The following is an 11,017-nucleotide window of genomic DNA, read 5'->3' on the forward strand; positions in this document are numbered from 1 at the left end:
TCCGGCCGCCCGAGCGGGGGCCCTCGGCCGCCCCCCGGCACCTGGATGGAAGGAGAAGTTGATGGTGGCTGAGGGGCGGGCACCCCGTTTTGTTTTACCACAGGTGACCTTCAGCAGGCCTTGCAGCTGGCATTTAAGTTTTCTTTCCTCAAATCATCGGTTTTCTTTTGTTAGAGCCTAAACTGAGGTCTTTTGGGGCTTTAGCATCGAAGGACTAAAATGCTTTAACGTGACTCTTAAGTGTGGTCTGACATTGTCAGGAGAAAGGTCTGTTAGGAAAAAGTGTGTATGACCAGAATGGTTCTAAAAGTTATTTTGAACTTACTAGAATCTGAAAAAGAATTTATCACAACTGTTGATATTTCAAGCTAAACATTTAAATCAGAAAAATACAATTGCATATTTTAAGTAATACACGTGCTGTTCTTGGCTTATGCTCTCTAATGGCTGCTGCTTTTATGAAATCTACAACAATTGAATTCAAGATTTTCTTTTAAAAGAATATGTTATCTTATATTGTGCTTGTTTTGCAGATATTTGTGGGGTTAAAAGATTTGAACTGCTGCTGAATAAACAAAGGCTGAAAGTTGAAGGATGGCAGCAAATCCTTCAGGACAAGGTAGGTTTTCAAGTGGGAAGACTACAGGCAAAATGTCAATGAAGTCACCAAAACCGTAAGTTGATTTTATAGGAAGTGCAAAAAGGGACAAGAGAGGCAGCAAGGCGGGGCTGAAAGTAGCAGAATGTGATCAAGCCTTCTGGGAGAAGTCGCAGTCATTAAACCATTGAAGAAGACCACTGATGGCTGGGGAGCTCGGAATTACTGTGCATTCTTTCACGCTCAGGTTGTGAAGGACCTGTCATGCCTGTGGTGCCGTGGTTATTTCCTGAAGCCCATTTCAGACACAGCGCTTAGCACTGAACTTGAGTTGCAGCTCTTGCACTCGGCGTCAGGGAACAGCCAGAAATGTAAAATATTGCATGTTGTGATGGGAGCAGAGGACCCAGGCAGTCACCCCTGTCAAAGGTGGGTAGCACGTGGCCAGGCCTAGGAGGAAAAGCCAAATAAAATCATAATTCTAACTCTGGTGAAATGTTTCTTTGCGTGATGACGCATCTGAATGGCATCTGTAAAATCATCCAAGACCTGGAAATGGTCCATCTGTCTGGCTGAGGCAGGTGTATTAGCCAGAGCTGAGGGTCTGGGAGGTCACACTGGAAATTGAAGGAGAGTCTTAAATTGCCCTCTAGAGGTGCTTTCTGGAAATCTTAGTGGAACTCCCAGGTTTGTCTCCTCCACGGGAGAGTAAGAAGTTCAGGAGTAAGAGGAGGAGTAAGAAGTTCCTCACGTTTGGCTTTCCACTTACTGGTTATGAAAAACTAATTTGGAATTCAGTTTCTCAGCAACCTGAGGCTTCTTCATGCACATCTCACGTGTGTGAGTGTCCTTAGCTAGGAGAACAGTCCCACAAAGCCAGGTGTAATGCTGAAGTGCTGATATTTTGAAGGGCTACCAGATTACTTGTGCAGTTCCCTCCCTCTCCCTCTCCCCCTCAAAGGCTGTCAAAACAAATATAGAAGAAAACTTAGGCCCAAAAAGACAGATTTTACTTGCTACCTGATGAAAATAAAGTAGTTTTTGGAACACTTATTGAACTTTAATGAAGTGTTGAGAGAGGAGTACTGCAGATTGCACATAGTTGTCTGTTAGCAAATTTTAACTCAGAAGTTTTTGGTTTGTAACGATAAATCTTGCTTTGTTCTGTGAATGCCAAGTCAGCGTCACTGCAAGGAACAGAATGTTGTCACAGAGAGTTAAAAGCTAGTTTTTCTTAAATATGTTAATTTACTGAGAAGTAGGATGGGATTTTAGTGCCATATGCCTTTGCTTCCCTCCAAATTCCAAAGGCTTATAATTTAATAGAGCCTTGGAATCTGCTTTGATACTTTGAGATACCCTTTAGAGACTTGCTAAAAGAACTGTTTAATTACCATATGTAGATTATTTGCACTAGGCAGGCAAGAAACACTATAAAATTCATGGAAATCATGGAAATGAGCCTATAAATACTACACCTAGGGAAATTAGAAAGGAACAGGTACACCCAAGCAACAGTTCAAGGCCTCTGTATCTTTCTCTTGACCGAATACAGTCTAGTAGTGAAAATGATTGAGACAAGTCCTGCATTTTCAGCATGGCACGTGTATTGCTACTCTTCAAGCAATTAATTCTCTCATTTCCCTCTTCTTGGACAAAAGGAATAGGGATTTACTGAAACACTCGCTGGAAGGATTATGAAGGGTAGCACTTAACTCAGACAGAGCTCTAAGGATGAATTAAACATTAACCTTCCACACAAGCGTTCATAATTTTTTGTACCAAGTTATTTGGTTCCTTTTAATCAGTGCTGGGTATTTTCCTAGGAGTTAATTGAGTTTTCTGTTAATTGCAGGGAGGGACTACAACAGTTAAGATTTTGTGGACTGGACTTCCTTTAATTCATTGATCTTTTAGAAAAGCACTTGCTTAGAATTTCAAAGATGAGGAGCTGCATACGAGTGCAGCAGAAGTGAATGAAAGCCTTACTTCAGGCGTTAGTACCAGGTGGAGCTGATTGCAGGAGACTGATTAGAGCCAGTTACAGAATTGGAAAAGCTTTCAGAATGCTGTGTGTTGTCCACAAGATGAGCTCGGAGACCAGAGTGCTACATTTTGGTGGGGTGGGGAAATCAGCTTCTGAATTACAGGAGTTACTTTCAGATGCTTGGTAATGCGTGGCTTCTGCAGCTATACCTCACACATGTCTTAATGAGGCTGCTCTTGTAATACTTTTGCTTGTGCCCAGCAAGCATACCTAGTGTGTTACTAAATTAAAGACTCCATGTGTGAGTTCTCCTAGAGGAAGCCCTCTGAGATGAGAGAAATGTGACTGCTCAGGAAGGATCTGTCCTTTAGGTCCCCAAAGGTGGAAGAAATACAGATCCTGCTTCAGACAGGGTTGAACTTTTCAGAAAAGAAGCGTTCTGGTACAATGGAAGAATGAAGCTCTTGAAGTACTTGCAGAATTCTAGGCTTCAAGCTGTAGCAATTCTACCAGGTCTCTTTCTGTCCTGGTGGTTGTTTGTCTTAAAGGTATGTGAGTGCCTTCACATCTTCACATAACACAGTTGGAGCAGTTTGGGATAAACAAGCACTGGCAGAAGGCTGCTGAGTACTATGTCAAGTGTTCAAAAAAGATAGTGTATACTACCTAAAGAGCAGAGAAACATCAAAGACCTGAATCAATACACTTACAAAACAGAGTTAAAGTGGTACTAATGCCATGTGAGAAGGACAGATTAACAGCTGGGAAAATAGCAACTAATTAAATTTAATTTAAAAATCTATTAAGAAATGTAAAGATGATTATGGGTGATCTTGCATAAAACCACAGCAAAATGTAATCAAATGACTGCTCCTGTTGAGAACTCTTGAGAGAGACACTGAGGCTCAGGGGCACGTATATGAGGGTTTGGTAGTGAGGCAGTATGGATGCAAATTACTACTTCCAGTTGAAGGTTTCTACCTGATACTTGTCTCCTTCATTGAGCCCATGCTGATGAAAGTAAAATTGGATTATGTAATTGAGCAGCAACAGAAGATCTTTCAAAGGGAGTGAGTACAGCTACTGAAAGTAAATTTGAAATCGTTTTACCTTGACACACTAATACTCCCCTTAAGAGTCACCATGTCTGGCCTTCCTGCCAGCTTGTGGACCACCATTTTTTAGTGGTGTGACTAAAATAGCACTCAGGATGGGGGTGGGAGCACAACACACAGCAGTTTCTAGTGGGAATGACTTTAGCTTTTTGTACAAGGGAAATAAAGGAGATTAAAAAAGATGTAAAAGTCAAGTTATGACAGTGTAGTGGCTTCATATTTATAGAAGTAGCAGCAAATTAGAGATTTGAAAAAAAAAAAGTATATTCTTGACATAAGGAGTGTTCTTAGTGGCATAGAGGCCTGTAAGAGTCAGCTCTGTAGCTGTTGTCCTCAGTTGTGCTGTATGGACATACTGGGCAACAGCAGGGACTTGTGAATCTGGGTTTTTTTGGTGACTGCATTGAGATCCTTCATCATACGAGTCCTGTGTAAGTCCAGCAGTTTTGCCACATTTTCATTTAGAAGGCAACTTTGAAAATACACAAATAGCAGCTATTTTAGGCATTTTCTAAATGCCATCAGTCACTCGACTTCCTGACCCCTTCCCTAGATAGACAGTACCTTTGGGAGGATGATATACAGAGCAAATGAAGACCGTGTTCTCATATTGTGTTAGGACAGTTTAATTTTGTTTCTCTATTCCAGCAGTGTGGTCACACTCAGAATAGGAGTAGTGTGTATACGTAGGGACATAGGTATATTGAAACTAGAACCTTTCTGCACAGATTGAATAAAAGGTTGTGACTTTTTGTATGAGTATATGGTGGTTATCTCAGTCTTACCTGTTACATACGTAAACTTGTATTACAGTTTGAGTTCACTGGCATGAGAAATTAGGACCCATGAGTATGTTACTCCATTATTATAATGGAGATGTATGTTCAGTGACTGCATTTGAAATCTAGAACTGCTAAGTTTACTTTTATTTTTTGGAAAGGCAAGTATTTGATCACGTACCTTGTTTATAACTCCCAAGCTGGCTTGGGAAGGGGTAGGATCTAACTTGAGATAGAAAGCTATATTTTAAAATGTATGAATATGTATGACAGCTCAAGGAAGCTATTTCAGGTTGTAAAATGAGAAAAGGAAAAATGAAACCTATTTGTTAATAGCCTTTCAGATGGGTGCAAAGCTTTGAAGATGAGTGTATTCATCATAATGTCATATTGTACAGAGACTTTTAATTACACAAGGTTAGGGTTGGGCCATAGAAATCGAGTCAATCTCTCTAATGTTCTTCTGTCATTCCCACCAGGTTTCCAGAATAAAAATAGGGTTGCAATCCTGGCAGAACTAGACAAGGAGAAGAGAAAGTTACTTATGCAAAACCAGTCTTCCACAAATCACCCTGGAGCCAGGTATTTTATGTTCTAAGACCTGTTTGGACATCACTGATTTCATCAAAGGTGGGGGGGGGGAAAAAACAAGTACATAAACATTTATCAGAAGTGTTTTCTGACCCTCCTCAACATCCAGTCCGAGAGACCTTGTACTTTAGGAACATATTATTTTAAAATGTTTACAGACACTGAATTTTGGCTTACATAATTTCCATTTGAGAAGGAGAGAAGCAGAAATGTTTACTCAACTGTATTAAAGTCAACCTTAAAGAAGAATCAGGTAGCAGGCACTGAGAAAGCATTTAATAACTAAGCTAAAATGCCCTAAGGAATGGAAGCAGCAGACCATTAGGTTCAGGGTACTTGTGTTTAGAGAAGAACAGTTACGGCAGGGAGTGAGTTATTGTTGAACCTCCCTGTGTGCAAGACAAAGCCAGTTTATGTTTCTGCAGATCTTCTTTTAAAAGGTGCTGCACTGTAAGGATGATTCTACACCATAAGGTGTATTAATCTAATCTGAATTTGGGAGCTATCACTGGGATTTCTCCCATTTAAGACAAAAAGATTAGATTTTTGTCGTAAATCAGTAATTGGAACATCACATGCTAATTTATATGGAGAAATTGAGATAGCTGAGCTTTTGGGTTGGCATGAAGTGAGTGCAGTGCCATCTTCTAAACACAGTGTGTTACATGCAATATCTGTACAAGAGTCAAATACTCTGAATACAGTCTGAGCGCTGCCTGTGTCTCTTTTTCAAGGAGATTGTAGGTCACCTTTAATTCCTTCGTAAAGCACGCAGAACATTTGAAATTGTCTGAGTTGGCTCTCTGAGTGACTCTGTATACACTTGTTACTCAAGCAAAATTATCGATTAAAGAAAATAGAAATATGGTACTGTTACATACAACCCTGGCTTCTGGCAGCAGTGCTTGCATTCTTCATTGCAAGTCTGGCAGAGTTTCAGGGGGTGCTTGTTTCCTTTCTTTTTTCTTTAGGGAACAATAACACTACATGCTAGTGAGCAGAATTAGAGTTTACTAATTTTGAAGGTGGGAACTGGGTGGGAGGGGAACCTACAAAGCAGCAAACTCTCTGCTTTGGCATGGTGGACTGATACCTGATTTTTGAGAAGCTGACAGTTCTGTGGCAGGATGTTATGCTAAAGGTTTTGGACCACAGAGTTGTCAGAAGTGAGACCACAGAAATTCTGCAAACTTGACAGAAAAAAGCTTGACGTACCTGAAGCACAACAGTGTAAGGGTGAAGGAGTTAATTGATTTTTGGCTTTGGCAGAGGGGAGTCCTCTTTCTGAGAAAAGAAGACTTCTCTTGAAAAGTGTCAGCTTATGATGAAGCCTTACGATTGTCTACAGAAATCATATTGAAAAGTTAGAGAGTACAGAATAAAATGCAAAATAAATACCTTCAAAATAACTGAAGATATGATTTAAATAAACTGAGTAGTACTTTTCTCCAGCAGTGAAGCTTATCTTAATATTTGTTCTAAAATCTGCTCAGAGGATTGTTACTTAGCTTTCATTATGCATTCAGACATAGATTTGGGTAAAGGTGTTTTTGTGAGTGTGGCTGCTTTTGGAAAACTGATTTACTAAATCAGATGCTGACACTGAAGCTGCTGGGAAAGGTCAGTTGATGAGTTTGCTTGGATCCCTTGTTGTCCTTCATACTTTTGTCTCTATAACTGAGCAGAGCTGGGCTTTCAGCACCAGTCTCCAGAGCCAATTTCAGAGGCAGTTGTGAATTGCCTTGCAATACAGGTTTAATGGCAGTCCTCACTGATTTCTCTCTGGAGGATGGCTGATCGTGTTGCTTACAGAGGTGGAAAAAAAGTCTGCTTTTTATTTCTTCTTTTTTGATGAGCAAGGTGGATAAGTCTTAAGATATAAAAGCCAAGAAAACCTATTTAGAAATTTTACTTTGAAACCTAATGCATGCTGCACTGAGATAGGTAAGCCAAATCAATTTTAGGTACTCTAAGCTATCATCAGAGGATCATTATTTCAGTTACATAAGTAGGAAGCTCCTTTACCATAAGCAGTGATCTGCTGCCCACCTGCCTGTGAACTGGAGACTGCAGAGCTCTTGTTATTGCTTCTGTTGATCACAGTTGTTTAAGGACAGTCACTGAGTGACTGAGTAATGGTGAAAACACAGAGCTCTTGTTTGTAAAATTGCTGACATTGTCTAACATTGCACCCCAGTGGTTCCACTGACTTGAGTGGGACTCTACCCATGAGTAAAATCCACAACAGGCTTCAGGACTGTGAGTCTTTTTGAGTTTAGTTTGCCATCAGTTGTTTGTGCTTATAATGTCAAATGAGACAGCTGTGGTCACTCCATTTTCCTTTTCTCCCTTATGTTAACAAATAGTAATTCCAAACAGTAATTAACAATTGTCAAGCCATGAGTCCAGTAAGTTGTGAGCTGCGGAAGTCATGGGAACTATGTCTAGAATAGCAAGGACACATTTTTTCCCTGTGGTATTTATCAAACCATCTTGTTCCTTGTGCAGCATTGCACTTGCAAGATCACCACTGAACAAGGATTTCCGTGATCACGCTGAGCAACAGCACATCGCTGCACAGCAGAAGGCTGCACTGCAGGTAAGCTAATGCAGTCGGGTGGAGTTCAGCTTGGCTGAATGTGCATCCCTTCAGAGAGCAGTCCTGCACCTAAAGAGAATGAAAAGCCCCTTTTAGAGGTTAGTTTTCATACATTTCTGTATTTGTTACAAATTAAGTTTCTTCTTCTGTTCCGGATGAAAGCTTAAATCTGTGATTTTATTCCCCCTCAATATGGTTGTAAGAATGTAGCCTACGGTATCATCGTAGCTGTTTTGTATATCTAAGTCAAGACTCAGTTTCATCATACTTCCAAATGTCTTATGAAGTGTAGGGAGAACTAGCCACATGGCTTTCCTTGGCTGAGTCCGAGTAGAAGCCAAGTAAATACACTGCAGTTAGGAGTGAGAGGGATGAAAGATTTGGAAAACTTACCTGTATGTTTACAGGTTTCTATTTGCTGCTATTTTTCCTCATGGCAAGTGAGGCTGATTTTGGTGTTGAAATTGGAAATTGAGCAGGGAAACCAGTACATGGCCACCTGCCTTCCTGGCACTCTAGACAACATGATTTGGCAGAGGGCACAGGAATGGGAAAAAGGTTGAGATGCAAACAAGCAGCACTGCTCACGGATCCTATGCCTTGTTTGTGTTTCTGTTGCCCAGTAAAGGCCCCAGATTGCTTCTCCTAAAATGAGTGAGTGGAAGTGAGCTCTGGCTGGTGTCCTGTGTTAATCACAGAACATCATAGGCTGGAAGGATCCTCTGGAGGTTTCTAGTCCAGTGCCCTGCCCAAAGAATGACCGACAGCAGTGCTAGATCACATTGTTCAGGGCCTGGTCCTATCAAGTTTTGAAGCTCTCCAAGTATGGACTTCTCACAGCATTTCTTGGCTCCGAGTCTGGCTCTGTCTTCCCTATACCCAGTCACTGGGTATCTAAAAACAGTGTAAGATTTCCCCTCAGCTTTCTCTTCTTACAAAAAGCTCAGTCCTCTCACCATCCCCTTGGATGTTGGGAGCTCCAGCCCACCTGTCTCTTTGGGTCTCTGTTGGACTCCCTCCAGTTTGTACTCAGAGCAAACAGGGTATTGCAAATGCAACCTGATGGGCAGCTTCCATTGGCCTGCTGGCTCTGCTGTGGCTGATGCAGCCCACTGGGCTGGTAGCCTTTCTCACTGCAAGGGCATGCTGCTGGCTCAGGCTAAATTTGGTACCCACTAGGGCTTTTCCTGAGTGGTGGAAGGAAGAAATATGGAAGAAATATGTAGGCCATCTAGTTTATATTCTAGCCTACTGGAATCCAGTCTTTGAACTGGGAAGGGCTATGTACGATGTTACAGTGGTTGTCCAGAGCCATAAGCAGCAGCTGCCTCCTCAGGTGAACAAGCATATATATATATATATATATATACACACACACACATCAAATGAGCAGAAAGCTGGTGTCCCAGAGCAGAAAGCTGGTGTCCCATGTTGTACAGGAGTGTGTCTGGTGACTTCATTTGTACCTGCAGCCTCAGGTTGTGTGACACTTGTGGCAGCCAAACATAGCAGCTGTCACATACATACCAAGAACTGTAAATTGGCTATAGGTGGGAGTGGAAGCACGGGGTCTGGGCACAGGGGAGCGGTCAGGAGTTCATTACCACTCTCCCCACCTCCACGGGATTTGCTGAAAAGGGAGCAGCAGGGAATGGCCAAGTTAATTCCATTGATGGGCCTTATTCAGATGTGGCTGGGGTTAAAAGGTGGGTTTTGATTTTAAAAAAGAATTTGACTATCAGAGTTGAGGAACAGACAGGGAGAAATAAATAAATAATGCTGCAGAAGCTGTGAAGTCTTGAATTATATCAGTGCTGCAGGCAGTTACGCTTTAACAAATGTTTTTCTCTTTCCAGCACGCACACGCACATTCCTCAGGATACTTCATAACTCAAGACTCTGCATTTGGAAATCTTATTCTTCCTGTCTTACCTCGACTTGAGGCAGAATGAGGAATGCTCTTTCTCAGAACTGCGAGATCTGATTTTTGTCCATAGCAGGAACTGTTGGACCTTTTAATTTCTTTACTTAAAACCTTTTTTTTTTTCCTGGATTTCCATGTTTGCCTTTCAGGAGTGTGAGCTCTAAGGATGAAAAAGCAATGTTGTTGAACAGCAATTTTTATATCCTGTATTTCTGTTCCTCTGTCAGGTCAAAGTCAGATGTAAGACTTCCTTGGTGTGTGAAGTGCATAGCGCTTGCTCTTCCCTGTTTCTGTGCTTCCTTTAAATAAATGTCCAAACCAGAGTCATCAAGAGATGCACACTCTGTCAGCATTTGTGTACAGGTACTATATTTGACTTTAATGGAAAACAGAAGTTACTTTTGTCCATCAAAACAGACATGAATTTATCAAATGCATCAGGTCTTTTTTTGTTTGTTTGGTTGGTTGATTTTTTTCCCCCTGTACAGGAACATTGCTACTGTACTGTTTGCTCTTGTAGTATCTTCTGGTCTCAAATCCTTACATACAATGTGCCTGCCTCTTATTTTGTTTTGTGAAATATGAAAATGAATTAAAGTGGGGGGAAAAAGCAATTGTTTCAAACAGTCTTTTAACAGACAGAATAAATCTTTTAACTTCTGTGGACATTTCAGATGGAAAGTGGTGTCTGCAAGGACAATTCAGTTTAAAAGGTCAGATTTTTCTAGGCAAACCTTTTTCAATACTTTGTGTGTTTCACTTTGCTATTTTCTTTCGTGTTTTTATTTGTAGTAACCAATTCTAGCTCCATGCTGAAAAGAAATCTGTTGATCTTAAGGTAAATTATTTTGGAATTGTGATCATGCTGTCAGGATAAAATAACTTAGAGTGAAAAATAGTCCTTACCTAGATGTTATATCTCCACAGCTTTACTAATACAGTTGCACTAGTACATTGATGGCTTTACCTATGGAGGCGAGTTCTAAAAAACAAAAAGAACAAGAGAACTTAAGTGAGAACCAGAAATCAGCATCTGTTAAATTGGTGCCCATTTGCAGCAGCTCTGTCCTTTGCAGAAACTTAGCTGTCCCATGAGGTTTCCAGGGTTGTACTCTACAGATTTCCCTAGTGGCATTTAGGGTATGGTGTTTCCATCTGCAGGGGATTGCCTGAACCCAGTAAGCATTACTGAACTGTAAGCGCTCTTAACAATTCCATTCCTTGTGTTTAAGAAAACAGAGTGAGGGAAAAGAGATTGGTGCAGGTATGGGGAAAATGCCACTGCTTTCATACACCTCAGCTGAGTACAGACCCTTGCAGAAGCTGTAGCATGGATAAACATTTTCAAGAAGGAGAATCTTGTGGAGGAGGCCTACTAGAGCTTACAGATGGGCAACTGTAATGTGAACTATTCATATCATGTG

General features: G+C 41.0%; 1 protein-coding gene across 1 annotated transcript; it reads left to right on the forward strand.

The window, feature by feature from the left end:
* Positions 1–531: 531 nt before the first annotated feature.
* Positions 532–9,939, forward strand: LOC104524874 (SOSS complex subunit C). The gene is made up of 4 exons (XM_010167877.1): positions 532–619; positions 4,959–5,061; positions 7,579–7,669; positions 9,526–9,939. The coding sequence occupies exons 1-4, from the start codon at positions 595–597 to the stop codon at positions 9,619–9,621; spliced, it is 315 nt and encodes a 104-aa protein (XP_010166179.1). The 5' UTR covers positions 532–594; the 3' UTR covers positions 9,622–9,939.
* The last annotated feature ends 1,078 nt before the right edge of the window (positions 9,940–11,017 follow it).

The sequence above is a fragment of the Antrostomus carolinensis genome, unplaced genomic scaffold (genome assembly GCF_000700745.2).
Source record: "Antrostomus carolinensis isolate BGI_N321 unplaced genomic scaffold, ASM70074v2 scaffold45745, whole genome shotgun sequence".
In the NCBI taxonomy this organism is placed as follows: domain Eukaryota; kingdom Metazoa; phylum Chordata; class Aves; order Caprimulgiformes; family Caprimulgidae; genus Antrostomus; species Antrostomus carolinensis.